At 33.8% G+C, this 22,004-nt stretch overlaps 3 protein-coding genes across 14 annotated transcripts in view; 2 read left to right on the top strand and 1 right to left on the bottom strand.

The window, feature by feature from the left end:
* Positions 1-164: 164 nt before the first annotated feature.
* Positions 165-4,956, top strand: LOC126779511 (PR domain zinc finger protein 5-like). Its single transcript, XM_050503559.1, has 5 exons — positions 165-347; positions 544-673; positions 1,407-1,490; positions 1,936-2,049; positions 3,586-4,956. The coding sequence occupies exons 1-5, from the start codon at positions 216-218 to the stop codon at positions 4,776-4,778; spliced, it is 1,653 nt and encodes a 550-aa protein (XP_050359516.1). The 5' UTR covers positions 165-215; the 3' UTR covers positions 4,779-4,956.
* A 2,961-nt stretch (positions 4,957-7,917) lies between these two features.
* Positions 7,918-15,101, bottom strand: LOC126779508 (zinc finger imprinted 3-like). Of its 3 annotated transcripts, XR_007670363.1 has the most exons (6): positions 14,884-15,101; positions 14,454-14,598; positions 13,066-13,131; positions 12,501-12,644; positions 8,868-11,060; positions 7,918-8,484 (listed from the first exon to the last, which is right to left on the bottom strand). XR_007670363.1 is itself a non-coding variant. In XM_050503557.1 (5 exons), the coding sequence occupies exons 2-5, from the start codon at positions 14,532-14,534 to the stop codon at positions 9,871-9,873; spliced, it is 1,494 nt and encodes a 497-aa protein (XP_050359514.1). In that variant the 5' UTR covers positions 14,535-14,598; positions 14,884-15,101; the 3' UTR covers positions 7,918-9,870. The 3 variants fall into 3 exon arrangements, 2 of the variants coding, with proteins under 2 accessions (XP_050359514.1, XP_050359513.1); XM_050503557.1 differs by having other exon boundaries at positions 7,918-11,060; positions 12,501-12,657; XM_050503556.1 differs by having other exon boundaries at positions 7,918-11,060.
* Positions 15,102-16,102: 1,001 nt separating this feature from the next.
* LOC126779499 (telomere zinc finger-associated protein-like) overlaps positions 16,103-22,004 on the top strand; it is a 48,067-nt gene continuing 42,165 nt past the window's right edge. For all 10 annotated transcript variants that reach the window (XM_050503536.1, XM_050503534.1, XM_050503532.1 and 7 more), the window contains exons 1-4: positions 16,103-16,340; positions 17,997-18,138; positions 18,523-18,606; positions 19,595-19,717. In XM_050503536.1, coding sequence (XP_050359493.1) covers positions 16,203-16,340; positions 17,997-18,138; positions 18,523-18,606; positions 19,595-19,717 — 487 coding nt within the window. In that variant the 5' untranslated portion in view covers positions 16,103-16,202. The remainder of the gene's footprint in view (positions 16,341-17,996; positions 18,139-18,522; positions 18,607-19,594; positions 19,718-22,004) is intronic.

Below are 22,004 nucleotides of genomic sequence, written 5' to 3'. Positions count from 1 at the left end.
TTAATGACAGTCAATTCGTTGTATATACGAAATCAAGTATAAATAATTAATTTACGATATTGAAATCACTAAAATAATTAGGACTCTTACTCTCTAAAGCTAGCAACATTTTCCAATTGACAAAATAATTATTAAAAAAAATAATGTCATTTGAATTAAATTAATCGAATGTTTTTAATAAACATATATATTTTTGATAAAACATAAAATAAATTATGATGGAATTGAATAAACTCTGCCGCTGCTGTCTATCTGAAAGTGGAAACAAAGATATGAGTGCAACTTACCCGTGGTTGGGAGAAAAAGAAATATATTCCGATATGTTACAAGAATGTTTCAATATTGTTGTTAGTAATTGCATTTAATTATAATTAATCATTCATTTATACAAACAAATACAGCCACATTATCTTTTATAATTTTGGATATAAATAAATAGATATCAATTGTAAAAAGCTGTATAATCTCTACACGATTAAAAAAAAATCTCGAAAAATGAATTCAAAACAGTACTAAAAACTATGAAATGTTTGTTTTTTTCAGATAAGTACAAAACTAGAAAGCAGCTTAATATGTGATTTATGTGTGAAGATGTTGCGAGACTCCTTATATTTTAAGCGAAAAGTAATCCAATCAGAAACAGAGTTATTAAAGAGGATCACAAATGCTGAAAGTATTATAATTATTTTATTCTAATAAGATATTTTTTTAAGAACTAAAACTGCAACTAATGCCTGATTACTATATCTATGAAACATTTGGCTTACACATGCTACAATTGTCTTTAGAGTGTAATTTTAAAAGTGTTTCTATAAAAAGTATTTTGTAGGTGTTTAAATTGCATATGTATGACATGTAGGAGTTAATGCTTCATTACTTATAACTAAAAAGCAATTGTTTTCTTTTCTTTAAATATAGGAATAATTTGTGTATTCAATATTGTGATAACCATTAATTATTAAGAAGAAAATGTTTCATATTTGTTAATCAATTTATTATAATATACACAATTATAGCCTTGTCGCCATTTTTCTTAGGCTGAATTATTTGCATATTTCAAAGGATTCAAATCACAGTTTAGTCTTATTTTCCTGTGTTTTAACATAAACCTGTTGGTCATGCATCTGAATTGTCTCTGGTCCGGTAATATCGGTTTGTCTTCAAATCTGATTATGAGTGTGGAAATAGAGTATTAGAATTTCTGCACACACTTGTACAAGTGTGTTTACAAATAGTTAATACTACTAGTTAACTGGTCTTTTTAATAATGGCCCATATTATTCAGAAAATTGTCATCACCTCTCGTTTGAAATTGAATGCTTAATAGTCTTTTTGTAAAATTGCTTAATCTGCATGAAATTTATGTTTTTGGAATACAATAAAGCATTAAGTTATAATATTCACAGATGAAAAACCAGTTTATGTGAAAGAGGAAATTGACGCAGATACGGACGGTAATGAATCGGATAATTACTTCTTGAATGAAACAAGTAAGTAAAATTATATATTTTTTTTATTGTTAATGAGCTATTCAAAACCAGAGATTCTTGCTGAGCAACTGTGATTGCAAACTTGTTTTTTGGTTTGAATAAAATTATTTATATTGGAACTGGTTTCCATTTTTCATTCGCATGTTGTGTTTACTTTTAATTAATCTCTACACTTAGATAATAAGTTTGTATTAATTGTTTCTTTAAATAAAGTAAAAAATTAAATAAAATTGTTAAATAAAGATTGTGGGTCTGAATCCAAAAAGCACAACAGAATTTTTACCGTGTGTATGAAATCTGAATGTCTGCCCTATGTCTATCAATCCGCTTTGGTACAGAGTAGTAAGCTCCTTCACCTTCTGATCAAGAGAAGAGGGTCCTCCACTTTAAAAAGAGTCAAAGAATCATAGACTATTTCTTTTTTATATTTTTGTTATCATTTCAGTCAAAGAAGAAACACCTCTGCCGCAACCAGTTACAAGGAAGAAATCAATCTCTAAAAATACAACGAAAGCAAATAGGACTGTTAAAAAACTTGTTAACAAATTCACTTCCATTGGTGAGTGTCTATGTTTGATACGGCAAAACGATGAAATTTGTATATAACGAATCACGAATTAGTCTTTTTTTAAATAGAACACAAAATCATACAAATTGATGTAAACTTACTCAATTACTCTTTAAAATCAAAATAACACAATTGAACACATTCAACAAATCACAAGTCGCGCCTTATATTATTATTTGATACTATATCTTTCTTTCAATCAATAAAATGGCGGTTTGAAATTAGGGCGCGTTTTTTTTTAACAATGCCTTTCTTAGGGGTCAAGGAATCTCCTAACTATAGCAAAAATGGGGATATATACAGCCTATACGATGTGGAAAACACGATTCGTAAAAAAAAATCTCGATTAACAAAACAAACAAACAAAAACCTCTGTTTTCAATAAATACTTAACATCAATGACTTTTTTATATATAAGGTTGATTTAAAACCCTACTATGTTATATATATTTAAAAAAAGGCGTTTATTTCGTTGTTAGAATTTAAACGGAAAAAAGGGTACGTCCAATTCCTTCTACCGCCGAAAGCTGATATTTTTATTTATTGGCGCTAGGGAGCACAGTCGTCGCGAGACGAGCGGAGTGAACGGACGTTTTGAGTACGCGAGTTAATGCGGTTGTTCGCAGTGTCGTGCAGTAAAGAAAAAGAGACTTACTATTACATAAGTACTTATTTGTAATTTTTCTTTAAAATTTAAGAACAGCTTAGTTCCATTGGTGCTATATTTATTATTTTGTCGTGCGAGAAACTGCAACGGCTACAGTAAAGGCAATTTTATGTGGCTCGGCAACGTAGGTGACATTACAGGGGGGGTGCAACACTTGTGACGGTCACTTCACAACTGAGATAGGGTTAAATCGACCGGCTAGTGTAACAAGCGGCACCCTAGTTGGAGACCACGCCCACCCTTGCCGCAGGACCCGGAATACCGTGTAAATATCTGCTAAAGTCTGAACCAATTCATTAGCGATTTGGGCTTCGGACGGGGAGGTTGTGTGAGTAGATTGATAGTGAGAGTGGATTGAGAGAGTAATACTTTATTGATATAATAAACTTTTATGATTATTGATTTGTCATACTACTAATATTCAATATGGGCTTTTACAAGCCCGTCTGGTTAGTACCACTCACTCACCAGATATTCTACCGCCAAACTGCAAAATTTGGTATTTTTGTGCGTGGTTTGAAGGGTGAGTAAGCCAGTGTAACTACGTCACAGCGTCACGGTGGAATGCGCAAGCGATCCCGTGGCGCTTCTTGTTAAGAAGGAAAGGGTACCACCGGTTTTTTAGTAGGTATTCCGATGTTCGCACTCGGACACCGGCGAGCCCCACATACCTCCTGACTGTTCCCGTGGGGCAAACGTGTAGTGCGTTTTTTCAGATTTAAAAAAGCCAGTGTAACTACAAGCCCAAGGCCCAAGCCATCTGAAGGTTAACATGCTTCGTATATATTAAAGACATATTCGCTATCCAAAGATATATGTTTACGTGCAATTAAAAATCACCTGATTTTTTTTCGTTTCAGAATCATGCAATAGACCCGAGATAAAATCGATAAAGCCAAAAGATTTGAAATTAGTGAAAAATAGAAAGATAACGATTAAAAATGACCTTAAAATAAACCTGTCGTGGACAACACGCACCGCTCACGACAAACGTAAACACAGAGAGAACCTCTTAACTATATTAAAATATTCGAACGTGGTGCCGTTCAAAAATAAATCGTTGCTCGGCTTTATATGTGGATACTGTGACGCGACGTACCCCGATCCCCTGGACCTCAGAGTGCACACGGAGAACGACCACGAGAAAGAGAGATTAGACTTCAAATCGTCATTCGATATGACTGAATATAACGTGAAATTGGACGTGACGAATTTATCTTGCTTATTGTGCACCGAGAAAATGGAGAATCTTAATAAATTAAAGGACCACCTCGTCAAAGTTCACGGGAAAATATTCTACGATGACATCAAAGACCACATTATGCAGTTCAAGTTGAAGAAGGGAGATGTCTTCGACTGTGCCATGTGCCCGTCTACGTATGAGACCTTTAAGATGCTGAAACAGCACATGAATAAACACTACAGCAACTATAGTTGCACAAAGTGTGACACTTCCTTCGCTACCAAGAGATCGTTGAACGCTCACCAAACGACACACCAAGAAGGTAGCTTCAAATGTGATCTGTGTGAAAAGGTCTTCTCGAGCCGAACTAAGAAACAGTATCACGAGAAGACCAAACATTTAGGAGCGAGAAGCATCAGTAACTGTCCTTTCTGTGATGTCCCATTCAGGAGTTACTACCAAAGGAACCAGCATTTGGTGAAGGTCCACAATTCTGAGGCTCAATATAAGTGCAATGTTTGCAACAAGGGCTATATATTGAAGTCCCTCTTGATGTGTCATATTAAGAAGAATCACCTGATGGAAAGGAACTGCCAGTGTACGGAGTGCGGTTACAGGTTCTTCAGTAAGAAAGCGTTGAACGCTCACATGATCAAACACACCGGCGAGAGGAAGTACGCGTGTGAAGTTTGCCACAAGTCGTACGCGAGGAAGTACACGTTAAGGGAACACATGAGGATTCATAATAATGACAGGCGATTCAAGTGCGAAGTCTGTAGCACGGCGTTCGTGCAGAAGTGCAGTTTGAAAAGTCATTTGTTATCACATCACGGTATTAGTATGGCTGCGAGCGAAATCCCCACCTCATAGTCTCCCAAATGACAAATGACAGTGACAGTGACAGCTGTCGTTCAGTAATTAACTTTTTTTTATTTTAATAAAAGTGGCAAATTAAAGTATATTTGTAAATAATATTTATAGTGCAATAACTGGAAATCGAATAATCCTGCAATATTGTCTTAGATTAAGAAAAATATTTATTTATCAATACAATTTTTAAAGGCATTATAATATGTGCTTATGTCAAATAAAATATTTAAATTAATTTATTGTTTTTTTTTTTTTTATATTACTGATAAAAAATATCCTAGATATTTTGCGCTCTATTAACTCAGACGCATGTAAGAAAAGAGATTTGAGCAAGTTTCTAAAGTCGCGAAAAATAAAATTGACATTCGTTGATATTTTTTGTACGAACAAACACAAATGTCATCGCGGAGCGATTTGTCAAAAAATAATATGCGACATTGACACCAGATATATAATGTTTAGTTTAAAAACGTATAGAAATATGTAGGTAGTTCAATACTTACTAGCCGTTCACTTCGAGATGGTGATGTTACCTCCCGTCGCGCTTCCTCGCACCTCGCCTCGACTTAGACCCGCAGCATATCATTATTTAAATACTTATATAAAGTTTTTATCGTGAAACAGTGTAATGGCTATCTGTGTCTATTGTCTATCTGAATTGCATACTATTAAATAACTTATTAACATATCACTGAAACAATTTTTAATATATTTTTTCAACAGTCAGTGTTACTATAACTTGTTCCCATAACGTCATTTTACAACGGCCTTCTCAATTTGAACGGACAGAGAGACCAAATCCGTGGTCATCTACGCTTTAGAAACGTTTAAATCGTAAAAAAATATTCAATAGATCATAGGTTTTTTAATTTTAAATTAAGCAAAACAAACAAAAATATATTAAATAAATTATTTATAACAATCGTAACAATAAATAAGTTTTTATGACGATTCATATTTATTGGATTTTATTTTTTAATTTCAATTATAATACATAATTATCTAATAAATACATTTTAATAGTTAGGTATTTTTATTATCTGTATAGACTTACATAGACTCTTAGACAGAGAAACTAATAGAGGCAATGACGATTTCCTTCTCGCTTACACAAGAAAGAGAACGAAAATTAGAAATGGCTTAGACAGACATAAAATTATCAAATCTTTTGTCCCTTATTGCGTAACCAGTTTTTTCAAGGTCGGCTACTCAAGTTGCGAAACAAACTTGACAGTTAGTGCGTTCACTGTTTTTATTGTTCAATTTTTGCTTATTTTTATGTTAGAAAACGATTCTAATCCAGTGAAAAGACAGATAACAATTTTATATCATATCGAAGGTTATACAATGGTGCATTAAAGCGATAGCAAGAAGAAATCTGCCGGCGTGTGTTATCACGCGTAAGTACGACGGTTTTGTCTTTAAATATAGTTTCTCAGTGATGATTATTTATGCCATAGCATGACGGAACATTATATCGCATTAAAATCCTGAAAATAATAGAATTTTCCAGTTTTCATCATTCATAACCTATAATTATTTATCATGCAAGTGCTGCCAGCGACATTTAAAAAAATGTTCCGATTTTCGATGAAAAATATCGACTCGTCGACAATGTAAATATTTAAATATGGAGTCCAATAATAACCTAAAGTGCTTCGTTATATGTAAATATGGTATTTTAATTTATTCTTTCTCCTATTTATAATTTCCTAATGACATTATTTAACATTCTTCTTGAATTTATACTATTATTACATTCCGAGTCAAGAGGTTAACATAGAAATATATGTGGCAACCATTCTTTATTAGTAATTTAATTGTGTGTTTTAGTTTTCAACATCTGAGGAGAATGCTAATCCAGTACCATATAAAGATGCTGAAGTACAATCGATAACGGAAACAAAAACAAACAATGCAACGGTTTTTGGGTGTAGTTGGAAGATAAAAAAATATTTTAATTAAAAAAATGTATAGTAAATATTAAAAAGTAAAATTTAATAATCTTATTCTGTTTTAATTAAATCCTGAAAATTACTTATCTCCCAAAACAGGGAATGCAGTTACTATGGCAACATTATACGCACACATCGACAAACTATCTCTGTCTCAATCGCGGCTTCACGGCCCCTTGGTCTATTTGCTTCTCTGTCTACGATATCTATAGACTATTCCATTTACAAAAAAGCAAAGACAAATAAACATCTTTGACATTGAATCGACGCGATATCATTGGTTAATTCTTTTCGAAAAATCTATGGTATTTTGAATACGCGAATAAATTGCGTTTCGAATGTTCCGCTTGTAATCGGAACATTGTTTTTTTTTTTATACATATATGTACTTAAATGTAATAGTGTTGTGTTATATATATAGAGATATATTAATCGAGAACTGTTCGTAGTGCGTAATACAGCAGAGCTGTTGGCGAATTGCATGTTATGTGTGGATCTATGGTATGTTTATCTTTACTCAATTGATTTGATTAGGGTACATATTTGAAAGTACGTCAGAAGGCTATGTGCAATTAATAATACGTATACCGTAACCGTAACCGTAACAGCCTGTGAATGTCCCACTGCTGGGCTAAAGGCCTCCTCTCCTCTTTTTGAGGAGAAGGTTTGGAGCTTATTCCACCACGCTGCTCCAATGCGGGTTGGTAGAATTCACATGTGGCAGAACTTCAGTGAAATTAGACACATGCAGGTTTCCTCACGATGTTTTCCTTCACCGTAAAGCACGAGATGAATTATAATCACAAATTAAGCACATGAAAATTCAGTGGTGCTTGCCCGGGTTTGAACCCACGATCATCGGTTAAGATTCACGCGTTCTTACCACAGGGCCATCTCGGCTTTTTTTTTTTTTTAATAATACGTATATAGAGTAATATATAAACGAGATTAAACTCGTTGTGATAACAGGTTAAGGTCATTCCAATGTTAAGGTCTTCGTATAATAATATAGATCAGCCCCGAAGACGTTTTATATATTAGTTTCCTTGTCTATATTTAAACACGTGTACGCAAATTATAAATAACTCCACATAACATTTCAATACATAAACTTTAATTCGTAAAAACAAATAATTATTTACACATATATATAAACAAAATAACAACATAATCAATTCCTACTGCATATATAACCGTAACGCGTTTTGACGTAACTGTTGTCGAAATCTGCTTAAACATAAAAATAATACTTACTCGTTAATTCATTTTAGAATTGCATTAGAGAATCTAAAAATAAATACATTATGGTAATTAAAATCAACTGTCAACAGGAGTATTTTATTTATAAATAAAAAAGGGATTGGATTGTTTTTGACAATTGCAAGTGGGCGTGTCCTATTTCACTTGTTGTTATTCGATAGCGATGAGGTCACCTGCGATTAGTATCACAACTTGGATATATATATTTAATATATAGTCATTTGTATATATTTTAACTTTTATAAGACGAATAAAATTTTAGTTTTCCTATACGAGAACTGACAAAATCAGAAACATTGATAAGTTATTTTCGATAAAAATATCTTTTTTGAAATAATCATGAACACAATATTGTCCTTCAGTCAACCTTCTTAACTGTGATCAGCTCATCCTCATTGCACTGCACACCACCATTGTTATAATATATAGGATTAACCTTCTCCGGTTAGTTTGTTTGTCGATTTGGATTTCAATTAATTTCTTCCAGGCAACTTTAGGAATAGAATTTTGTATCGATAAAAATGGGCGGTGGCTTAAAATTATGAATATCATTTTTTAAATGGACCAATCTAGTAAATTTAACCAACGTAAAATTCTTTATTAAAATCCGATGTGTGCTACTTTTTGAGCAAAACATACTCGCGAGTAAAATGTTTTCTACGCCTCAGGCCTTTGTCCGCAAACTTTAAATCGAATTTAGTCCAATTTACAGACGTTACAAAGGCGATAGAAAACTGGAAGAAAAAGTGCCTATAATGACATTCCTAAATTCACCCAACGAAAACATTGGGATGAGTCATTGGATTACGGCGCACAGCAACAAAATAATGAGAATGAGAAATTGTGTTTCGGCACCGACTTGTGCAATATTTACCGTGCAGTGGCAGTTTTTGAGATCAGATGCTTCAGTCAAAATCCGATCAAAAGAATGCGCAAACGCATCAAAGTCATAGAGAACATTCTAGACTATCTTTTGAATTATCCATTACACATATATTAACCAACAGTGTTACTATCAGAATATTATAGGGTTCATGTGCAATGAACATCTCACCGGTGGGGAGAGTCATACTGTTAATGTAAACATTTTTGGAGTTTATACCACCACATAGCTGGTTGTGATGAGTCAGTTTCTTCCGAATAGCCCCACCTCCTAGCCACTTCCATCCTCACAATATTTGACTACACGAAGCACGATCAACTTAAGTACGTTAAAAACTCGAAGCGCTTTTGTAAACTTTAGATAATTCATACATCCTACACTGTAATTTTTCCTAGTTAAGTGATGTATCACAATTTAAATATTTATTTCATTTTGTAATATATAATATCCTCCAGACCGATTTCGGCCACGGCGGCCAATCTCAAGAGAGATTATCCAACTGCGCAGGAGATATTATAGTGCACAAACACAGGTGCACTCTCTATCCCCTAACTCTCATAAACCGATGGGACGGCAATCCGATACGACCGGAAAGAGTTCAGGCGCATGACCAACGGCTTTACGTGCTTTCCGAGGCACGGGAGTGTAAACACTTGCAACATCCAGACTCCAGGCTCCTACTGAGACCAAAAACTTTTTATTGGCCTGACCGATATATATTGGCCGAATATATATAATATATAGCAGTTATCGTCAAAATATAATAGGGTCTCATATTCCAATATAGAATCTTGGATTTTGGGTTTGTATAAACTAAATAATCTCAACACTAGGACCAGCCCGGTGTCGTTAAAAAGCTCGTTTTTATCCAAACGGATAAAAAGCGATTACAAAGCAAATATATATCGTAATATTGCAACTAGACGTTAGGCCTAGATAGACTCTGAACCAAACCAAAAATCTCGAATAAAGTCTCACTTTAAATCACAAATGCCTACGATATTAATATTTCACTTCTCGCGTTTTCGAACTCCGATAACGTTATACCGTGATTCGATAGCATGTGACTTTTCAAACTGCACTTCTGAACGAACGCTAAGCTGCACACACCGCACTTAAACCGCCTATCATTATTGTGTATGCGCATGTGTTCCCTCAACGTCTTCTTCCTCGCGTACGCCTTGTGACACACCGTACACTTGAACACCCTCTCACCGTTGTGCTTCACCATATGCTCATCCAAGGATTGCTTGATGAAGAACCCTTGCCCGCACTCCGTGCATATATGGTTGCGTTCCATTAGGTGAACTTTCTTTATGTGCGACGTCAGTTTCGATTTCAGAATGAACGATTTGTCGCAAATATTGCATTTGTATGTCGCTGCCGCTATGTTATGCTCCTTGAACATATGTCTGTTTCTTTGATAGTAGCTGTTGAAAGATTGATCACAGTGCGGGCAGTTCGTCGTGTATCTCGATGCGTTATTATGCGTATACTTCTCATGGCACATCTTTCTCACGCGAGTCGTGAACACTTTTTCGCAAAATTCGCACTTGAATGTACCAATTTCGTGTATCCTCTGGTGATTTTTTAATCTGTGCTTGTTTATGAAGCCCATATCGCAAACGTCGCATATGTAATTCCGATAATGTCCGTTCATGTGTTGGAGCAGCATCTTGAATGTCTCGAATGTGGAATGGCAGAGCGCACAGTTCAGCAGTTCACCGTCTGTTAACTTGAATTCAAGGATATAGTCGTTGACGTCCGGAAAGAACTTGATGTCGTGTTCCTTCGCGAGATGAATCTTCAAATTCGATATAACATCAAATTTATTCTCGCATATATTGCATTTTAAATCGGTAATGTCCATTTTTAGTGACAAATTACTCTTATCCAACCGTTTCGTATATTGAAATTCATCCTTTTTATGTAATTCATGCGTATGCTGTTTAAGTTCCTCTAGATTCTGGCAAGTTTCTTTGCAATACGCGCAAATGATACCGGATAGTGTTTTATTGAAGAACGGTGTACAGTTTGAGTATTTGAGTATATTTTCCATGTTTATACTGTGTTTCTTGTTCTCGCTCACGAAACGGATCGAGGGCGAATTGTTTAACCTCTCAATTTGGGAGAGCGTTCGGAGCGAGAGCTTGATAGACGGCTTCAGTTTCTTTGATTTACGATCTGGAAAATTAAGTGTAGACTATTTAAATTAGTCGGATTATACTTTGAAGCAATAATAACAATCGCAGCTAATACTTATTTGGTGATTGGGACTTGTGCAAGCTCATATGGGAGAGTACCAACCCACTCATCATTTCTACCGCCAAACAGTAATACTTGTTTTTTTTTCGGTTTGAAGGGTGAGTGAGCCAGTGTAACCATATAGGCATGAGCGGCATAATATCTTCGTTCCAAAGTTTGGTATCGTATTGACGATATAGATAGTTAACATTTCTATCAATGCCATTGTCTACGGGCAGTGATGACCACTTACCACTTATCGTCCAAATATAAAAATCAACACAATTTAAAAATTTATGATTTCCTTTGAACAGTTGATATTGAAAACACGTTGTGTGTTTATGGAAGGTCAGAAAGTTTTCTTTAAGAAGTAAGTTACATGAAGTCGTTTAGAAGAACAGAAAAGTGTCCGGATTTCACGCCACGTAATCTAATATCATTTATTTAATAAACGCTTCCTAACCTAATACTAAACAATAACAGCCTGTGAATGTCCCACTGCTGGGCTAAGGCCTCCTCTCCCTTTTTGATAAGGTTTTGGAGCTTATTCCACCACGCTTCTCCAATGTGGGTTGGTTAAATACACATGTGGTAGAATTTTAGTGAAATTAGACACATGCAGGTTCCATCACGATGTTTCCCTTCACCGTCAAGCACGAGATGAATTATTATCACAAATTAAGAAAATGAAAATTCAGTCGTGCTTGGAACCCTCGGCTAATTTTATACGACCTTATTTATAAACGACATTTTTAATTTAGTTAATGTAATTTAGTTCAACTCTGATCCCTCTCTTTCCGTCACCATCGATTTGCCATACGATAGAAGAAGACACGGCATTGTTTAACAAATCACCCGTTGAAGAACGCAACATTTCTAAATCATCAACATCAAATCAAATAATTCTTTATTCAATAACACTTATAAGTGCACTTTTGCATCATGTTACAGTATTGAATTAAATGTAAAGCTTCGGAATGTAGATTCTACCAGGAAGAACCGGCTAACCAAGAAGGAGAGGAAATGTTTTTGAGTGGTGGTAGAGCTTTATGCAAGCTCGTCTGGGTAGGTACCACCCACTCATCAGATATTCTACCGCAAAACAGCAGCACTTGGTATTGTTGTGTTCCAGTTTGAAGGGTGAGTGAGCCAGTGTAATTACAGGCACAAGGGACATAACGTCTTAGTTCCCAACGTTGGTGGCGCATTGGTGATGTAAGCGATGGTTAACATTTTTACAACGCCATTGTCTATGGGCGTTGGTGACCACTTACCAGCAGGTGGCCCATATGCTCGTCCGCCTTCCTATTCTATAAAAAAAAAAAAAAGAAAACTCAATCAAAAACCCGACAAATTATTGTTTGTTCGCGGTAAACTAACCTTTAGTGGGCTTCTCTATGATGATCTTTCGTTTTTTACCATTTTTCTTTTTCTCAACTTTCCTCTTGGTTGTAACATCATCCAGGCGGAGTATTTCAGCTAATTTATCATCCTCTTTCATATCCTCAAAGTCATCTTTCAATTCTGAAATCATAAACTGCTTTTCATCGTCAAATCGAAGCTTTATAACAAATAAATATATATTAAGTGTGTCGCATCGAACATTAATAAAAAAAAAATCATCAAATATTACAAATGAAGAAGAAAATTACAGCTATAGCATATTTTGTCGTCATATAATATATATAACAATAATCCTCCAGACCATATATCATTATTTAGTACAAACACAAGAACTTTACCGAGCTTGTGTCATAGATTAACCAAAATCAAAATTAAACTTGGTCACTAAACATAAATTCTAATAAAACATATCATACTGCTGTATATAAATAATATATAAAATCTATATAAATAATAAAACTGGTAAAAACAGAACGATGGTGCGTTCTGCGAGTTATTTTTTAAAATTAAATATTTACTTATATACTATTTATTTACTTACCCATAAAATATATCTCATTATCATCGGGGTCCGAGTACTCCTCCTTGATTTTAGGCAAATCTTCAACTGTAATTAACAATACATAACAATTTAATAAAAGTTCCACTTTAAGAGATAACTGTGGACATTTTTTTTGTTTTTAATATGAGTATTATGATTATCAACAAATGTATTTACAAGTATGATAGCCGTAACAGCCTGTGAATGTCCCGCTGCTGGGCACACACATATGATAACACAGATGCTATATATAGAGAATGCTAATGTCTAAGAGCGTTGGTGACCACTTACCATCAGGTGGCCCATATGCTCGTCCGCCTTCCTATACTATAAAAAAAAAAAAAAAAAAAAAAAGATGACTGTTTTGCTCTTAAAACACCAACCTGACCTACTAATAAACATAGTCTATTCGAATTGAAGATGGAGTAAAAATCAACAAATCTTATTTTACATATTTCATGTGATTTGTTTATAGCTATGTTATGTTTCACACTACAAACAGTTCTCGATTAATATATTTTTTTAAACAACACTATTTCACTATGTATTATATATAAATTCGACTACTTAAATCTGCTTTTCTTTCTTCCAAAGTTCCGATATATATCTAATTACCTCAATATTCAAAATTCTATTTTTTCGTGAATACACAGTGAATATTTATTTATTTATTATAATATCAAAGCCAACAAGAAGTGCACTAATAAACACAATTGAGTATTTAGACATAATGTTATAAAAATCAAATGTCTCCTTAATTATAGGTGTTGCAAAATATATCAAAATAACGAGTTAACGAAAATATTAATTTTTAAAATTAAAATATTTATAACGAATAGACAAAGAACAATATTAAGAATTAAATTATTATAAAATTATCACATGATTGGTATAAAATGAATGGTTATATATCATAGATTCTAAATTATATCATTCAATTAATGTTGACATTGTTTATTTAAATAATCCTCTTGTTAAAATAGATTATATAAACTTCTTAAGAAGCAATCAAAATGTTTATCCAATATTACTCTAGCCTTAAAGTAATTAAATGATTACTTAACATAGAAGCATCACACTTGCTTATTGAGGATCAAATCTACCACCTATTTAAAAAAAAACATCAGAAATCAAACCAAAGAAACTTCTAAAGGTTATTAACCTTATGTTATGTACCTATTATTAGTCTGCACGTCTTGTGTTCATAACCTGGTCCCATTTTAGTTTTTCTATCAAGGAATTATAAAGTATATATATATAAGGAATAATAAGCAGTCAGTACATATTCCAAGCTGACTTACTTATCTTTTGATGAGGCCATTTCTCCGCCAGCTTTCCAAATGTTATTTAAAAAAAACTTTTAAAATTTTAATGATTAAAATTATTACCTTTAACATCTTTAGCTGTGGTGAGGTTGATTTGGAATTCTTTCTGACAACGCAGAACTTGGTGTTTGAAATCACAAGCATCTCTCAGGCGCGCTATGCAGATTTCACATATCCCATTTTCAGAATCACATAGTTCTATAGATAGCTAAAAGAAAATAATTTAAAAATATATTATTTAATACAAAAATATTTTTGTTTCAATATTATCTATGGAAATTATTAAAAAAAATTGTCAGAGCAAATGGAACGTTCAAAATTTTATTTATTAAAAAAGCGATGAGTTTTATAAAAAAAAGTTATTTCAAGTAAGTTTACGGATATTTAATAAATATATTGTAAATAACAAAAGTTATTTACAAAACCCTATCAACAATAACAATGGGTAGATTTAAAAAAAATTGGAAAAACAAAGCTATATTGGGATATTTACATGGACTTCGAAGCATTCTTTTAGCATATCTCCATAAACTTCAGTTTTCCCGAGGCATGTATAAATTGACTTTAAGTCCTTATCCGGCGGCCGTGCTAAGCAGCAACGGCATGTCGAGTTCAAATTCATAATTTATAACAAATTATATGTTTTTTAGATATTTCTCAGAAAACAGCTAGAAAATATTGCTATTTATGAGTTGACATTCCAAATTTGACAGAAAATTGCATTAGAATAGAAGTTGACAACCGTTTTTTTCTGTCAAAACAAAGTTGCCAGATACATAAAAAATAATTGAATGCATTTAATTGTAATGCAATTTCCATCAAACATATCTTGCTTTTACATCAACAACCAAATTAGTTTGACAACAATATAATTCAAAATTATCAAAAAATTCTCGCCTATTTGACTACAGAATTCAAAGACTTTATTAGTTTTATTTTATAAAATTAAATACAGTTTATGGCGTACTTAAAATGTATGGACACTGAGCGTGTTATTTTTAGTAACGTAGACAACGTTACCAGCATCTTTGGAACAATTTCAATTTACTAGCTGTGCCTATGGCTTAACCTGCGTGGTATTCACTATATGAAATCTAATTAGTAATTGAATAAAATATAGCCTATGTTACTTCTAGATAAAATAGTTTTCTAATCATAAGTGAATTATTAAAATCGGTTCAGTAGTTTCAGAGTATATCCATTACTATCAAAGAAATCTTTCATATCAAATGTATTTATTCAAATAAGCTTTATAGGAAAGCGTTTTTGAATCGCCACGTTAAGAGTGAAAAACGGTAAGAAACTCATGTGGTTGCATGTATTTTTAAAATATCAGATTTACAATGTGGTTATTGTTCCTGATCACAATTATTGTTCCTGATCAATCCTGCATTAGAACAAAAGTTTAAATATTACTTGCTTGTGGCATTTACTTTACATCTTTGGATGCGGATTTAACTATTTCGCCGAACGTGATTTGAATCTGAGATCTGATTGTGATTGCCGCTAATGCATATACGTGGATAACAATTTTCGCAATTGTTTATATTTCTAGTAAAAAAAAATTGCAAATATTATTACGGTGCCTATAAAATATCATTGATTAAAATATTTTACTTTTTTATCAGTCTTGTGGCTTGTTTTTAGGGAATAAGGATGTAATATTTTATACGCTTGCAACTCTGTTTACCGCTTGCTCTTTAGAAAATGGCGGAGCTTCGGTGTCGTACCGTTGATTGCTATTATCTTGTTTTATTCATATTAATGAACAATTAAATTAGTGTTAATGTTAAGTTAGTTTAATTAGTTAAGATGGAGTCTATTTCAAACGAAGGCATGTGCCGGTGCTGTGCATCTGAAGGTACTTTTAAAGACTTTCTTACGTCGTACCATTGGATGGGCGAAGAAGAAATATATGCCGATATGTTAAGGGATTGTTTCGCGATAACAGTAAGTGATATTCTTTTAAGTATATATTAGTTCTTATTAGACTATTTTGTATAGAATATAACATGTTTATATTCATAGACAATCCTTATTGATTATGTATACATAACAACAAACTTATTTGTCATTTTGTATTGACTTTTCATTCGTATTATTTAAATAACAAATCTCTTGCCTGCCTTGTAACAAAAAATATGCAAAATAAACGCTTGTTATATGCAATTGATAGTTGAAGGGCCTTTATAATTGCCTTTGTGAATATTTGTCTATAAATATCGTAACACAATAAAAGAGTATGAATATGAAATATATATGAATTTTTAACATATAATCTGTAGACTCTGTGATTGTTATTAAAGTTTTCGCATTGTTTTTTGTTTTCATATATATATATATACAGGCAACGAAAACAGTTCAGTAGGTAACTGTTTCCCCTCTATTTAAAACATTTTTTTTTTTAGCTTTTGATTAACTTAAGTGTTATGATTTAAAAAAAATATTGGAAATATCGAGTAGAATACAATATGAAACTTGAATACATACATTCCATGCAAATTAATTTATGATTATTTATTAATTATGATTGAATTCCGACCACCAAGTGATAACTAGTAATATTGAATACACTTGTACAGTACAGTAACAGCCTGTTAATGTCCCACTGCTGGGCTAAGGCCCCTCTCTCTATTGAGAAGAAAGCTTGGAGCTTATTCCACCACGCTGCTCCCAATGCAACTTGGTAGAATACACATGTGGCAGAATTTTAATGAAATAAGACACATGCAGGTTTATTCACAATGTTTTCCTTCACCATCAAGCACGAGATGAATTATAAACACAAATTAAGCACATGAAAATTCAGTGGTGCTTGTCTGGGCTTGAACCTACAATCGTCGGTTAAGATTCACACGTTCTAACCACTGGGCCATCTTGACTTAAACACTTGTATTGTTCTTAAATTATTTATTATTTACAGTATGTATAAAATAATTTATTATAAGTTTTAATTTAATTATTATTTAAATATAACTAAAATAAAAATTTATAGAAGAAAATCATTATTGTTTTAATGTTTATTATATATTTATATTATTATTATTTAATTAGGATTGCATTTTTGACATAATATCAGTATATTTATATTATGTTTCTTTATTCCTATAATTTTAATGAACGAATGGATTAAAATTGAAAATTAAAAATGAAAATTATATTTATAAGTTAACTATATAGCTACATAAAATATGATACATAGAATAAATTATCAGATTACAATGTTACATTCAATTAAATCGAAGCCAAATTTATTATTTAATTCGATAATTTAGATTTACATTATTTCAATATTTATGTTCTTATCGTCAGGCAGCCTCACAATAAGTTTTTTGGATTATTGATGTTTGTTCTGGGTTATAACGAAATCAATGTGCAATTTTTGTGAATGTTATGCTTTTATAATTAAATGATTTGAAATGTTAAAATGACATGTGTAAATTTATTAAACAATTTTTTGTCATTTTTTTTTGTTTTTCGCTCTTTTCTGCCGTGTATCTATGCTATTTAAGTGCAATTTTTTTGTTATTGATAATAATATATATTTATTTAAAAAAAATTTGCACAAAAGATATCATCATTACAATTGAATCTATTTGTCCCCAGTTATATACGTCCGATGACGTTAACAATGGCGGTATATGTGAGGTGTGCATTACGCAGCTCCGAAATGCTTGTAACTTCAAGCGCCAGGTGCAGCAGACGGAGGAGCAGTTCAAGAAGAGGGTCCAAAATAGTGGACTTAAATGTGAGTTTTGTTTATAATCACTCGACTTGCCTCCGCTCGAGTAGAATCCATAGAATCCACATTGAACATTTATATTGAAGAACAAACATGCAATGAGAAAATCATGAGCTATTATTGCAGGTTCAAATCCAGATGAAGCCAATGAATTTATGAAAACTCATCTATCATGAGGGTATCTGCATCATGATAACCTGTGCATGTGCACTCATAGAGTATTAGTCTCCATCAACATGCCTTTGGTGTATCTACTATTTTATTTTTGTTTTTATTTCCAGTCAGAATTACAATCAAAATAGCACATTTAGCACAATACTTTCTGTTACTTTAATATATATATATATATATATTTTAATAGTTTTAATTATCAAGTTTAATTATTTTCAGCGAATGTTATAAAGCTTGAGATGGCCGGCGGTGATGATGGCGAACATTCCGATACAAATTTGTCTGACGAGTTTTCGGCTGCGGGTAAGTTTTTGAAAATTTAGAGAATTACTGATTTATTATTTGTGTACACAATGCTTAAAAAAGGGGGGGGGGGAGGATTTTTTTTAAATTTAAAGTATGTTGGTGCAGTTTATGGTTTTTTTTTTATATATAAGCTAGCGCTTGACTGTTATCACACCTGATGGGAAGTGAAAATGCAGTCTAAGGTGCTATAGTATGATAGCCGCTAATAGACATTTTGCCCTGTATAAATTTATTAATCATAACTTACATCGCCAATGCAATCACTGGCGGTAGGGCTTTCTGCAAGCTCGTCTGAGTAGGTACCACCCACTCATCAGATATTCTACCGCAAAACAGCAGTACTTGGTATTGTTGTTCTGGTTCGAAGGGTGAGTGAGCCAGTGTAATTACAGGCACAAGGGACATAACATCTTAGTTCCCAACGTTGGTGGCGCATTGTCGATGTAAGCGATGGGTTACATTTCTTACAATGCCAATGTCTATGGGCGTTGGTGACCACTTACCATCAGTAACAGCCTGTTAATGTCCCACTGCTGGGCTAAGGCCTCCTCTCCCTTTTGAGGAGAAGGTTTTTGAGCTTATTCCACCACGCTGCTCCAATGCGGGTTGGTAGAATACACATGTGGCATAATGTGGCATGCAGGTTTCCTCACGATGTTTTCCTTCACCGTCAAGCACGAGATGAATTATAAAAACAAAATTAAGCACATGAAAATTCAGTGGTGCTTGCCCGGGCTTGAACCCACGATCATCGGCTAAGATTCACGCGTTCTAACCACTAGGCCATCTCGTACTTACCATCGGGAGGCCCAAGTGCTCGTCCGCCTGCCTACCTATTCCTGATGCGCAACAAACCTTGGGACCTAAATGTTGGTCCATTTCTATAATCGCTTTAGATGAACTGACGATTCTTACTAATTATTATAAATGCGAAGTGTGTTCGTTTGTTTGTTACGCTTTTACGTAATAATTATTTTTTTTTCAGAATTCGAAGTTCCTATAAAAGAGGAGAAGGACGAAGAGAAGCCGAAGAAGCGTCAAGCGGCGAAACCTTCAACGTCGAGAGCGAAGAAGGCAAAGACCGAGGACGGCGAACCGTCAGCCAAACGTAAGTGATACATAATATCTATATATATATATATATATATATATATATATATATATATATATGTGTATATAAGGAGACATTGGTTTTGTGTTCGCGTGAGATGTTAACGATAGAAAGAGATGAAACGAATGAAACTAACCATTTGTAATGATGCTTACGATGAATTCTTTTTTTTTTTTTTCATCTAAATTACTATTGTCCCTATTCACCCCGTTTTAAGGATTTTAAGCGTAAAGCTTGTGTTAGGAGTGGGGACGACGATAGCCTGATATAAGGGTCAGGATCGAATGTGCGACTTTTACATTGCAAGCCGGCCCGTTACTCGTTACGTTATTGACGCTTGCTCATCATATCGTTATCCTTTGATAGCGAACTCGTTACCGTTGAACGCGATCGTGAGATGTCAGTAAGGGATGGTGGGTGGTTTGTTTGTGTTTAACTGTAATTCATACTAATATTATAAATGTGCAAGTGAGTTTATTTATTATTTTTTTGTCACGCTTTCACGTCTAAACTATTTTTTTTAACGCTGGAAAAACGCATTACGCGTTTCCCCCACGGGAACAGTGGGAGGAGGGGGAGAGGACTCGCCGGTGTCCAAGGCTCCGAACGTCGGAATACCCACTAAAAAAACAACGGTACCGATTCCGTCTTAACGAGGAGCGCACGGGTTCGCTTGCGCTACCGTGGCGCTCTGACGGCCGATTCACGTATTAATTACTGAGCTGATGATCATGAAGTTTTGTATAAGAGTTGTCGGGGTTACAGATAAGGACATGCCCCCCCCCCCTTCTTAACTCACGCAATCAAATATCTACCTATACAAATAAATGAATTGTTTTTTTTTAAATGTCTAAATGAAAAAAACTATTAAACCAATATATATATATAACTTATACTAGAAGATGTCGCGCGTTTTGGAAAAGATTTTAGTATATAATATTATTAGTGCTTTACCCGCAGCTTCGTTCGCGTCGTAATTCAGTATTCGTCGTCGTAACAGCCCGCGAATGTCTCACTGCTGGACTAAAGGCCTCTTCTCCTCTTTTTGAGGAGAAGGTTTGGAGCTTATTCCACCACGCTGCTCCAATGCGGGTTGGTGGAATACACATGTGGCAGAATTTCAATGAAATTAGACACATGCAGGTTTCCTCACGATGTTTTCCTTCACCGTAAAGCACGAGATGAATTATAAACACAAATTAAGCACATGAAAAACTTCAGTGGTGCTTGCCAGGGCTTGAACCAACGATCATCGGTTAAGATGCACGCGTTCTCACCACTGGGCCGTCTCGTCTACGTCAAGTTAAATAATATTATACGGTTAAAATACACAGATATGGTCTTTCATAAAATTCAGTCTATTTATGTTTCTGGTAAGGTTTGCTCGTTTCTTATTACGCGTCGTTTGTAATATATAAAGCGGTAATATTAAAGCGATGGTAGGATTTCGGAGACGCGTCTATCCGATCCCCGGGGACGCGCCGTTGCGGAATAAGCCGCTTATTTATCTACGTAAAATGGGTTGTGGGAGGGGAAGAGCTTTGTACGGTCGTCGTCGTGGTATGTTTATTTATATATACATATATATAAAACTCGTTTCATTTTCTTTTATAAATGAGGCTTATCATACTGTACATGGTTTTATAAATTATAGAAGAGGTTGGATGTTCATACGAAATATATATATACTTTTTTTTATTATTGGAAGGCGGATGAACATATATTCCACCTGACGGTAAGTGGTCACGAACGGTCATAGACGTTGACATTGTTAGAAATGTTAACCATCGCTTACATCACCAATGCGCCACCCACCTTGGGAACTAAGATGTTATGTCCCTTGTGCCTGTAATCACACTGGCTCACTCACCCTTCAAACCGGAACACAACAATATCAAGTACTGCTGTTTTGCGGTAGAATATCTGATGAGTCGGTGGTACCTACCTAAACTAGCTTGCACTACGCCCTACCACCAGTAAATATAATTGTATATGATTGTTAAATTTAAATTTTTGATATTTAAAAAGAGTAACTACTGAGTTCCTTGCCGGTTCTTCTCGGTAGAACCTAAATACCGAACCGGTGGGAGCTTTGGGGTAAAATTAAAATTGTTAAATGAAGATACAAAAGTACTTGTGAGTGCATATTCGAATGTAGTGGTATCTTTATTTTGACTTTAAAGTAAAAAAACTTGTTTTATACAAATTTTCATCAAAATCGTTTAAATCGTTTAGCCGTGAAAGCGTAACAAACGGCCAGGGTTTCTTTCGAATTTATAATATT

The sequence above is a fragment of the Nymphalis io genome, chromosome 29, assembly GCF_905147045.1.
Source record: "Nymphalis io chromosome 29, ilAglIoxx1.1, whole genome shotgun sequence".
NCBI lineage: Eukaryota > Metazoa > Arthropoda > Insecta > Lepidoptera > Nymphalidae > Nymphalis > Nymphalis io.
Note: the sequence above shows the minus strand (reverse complement) of the source record. Positions and strands in the feature narration are given on the sequence as shown.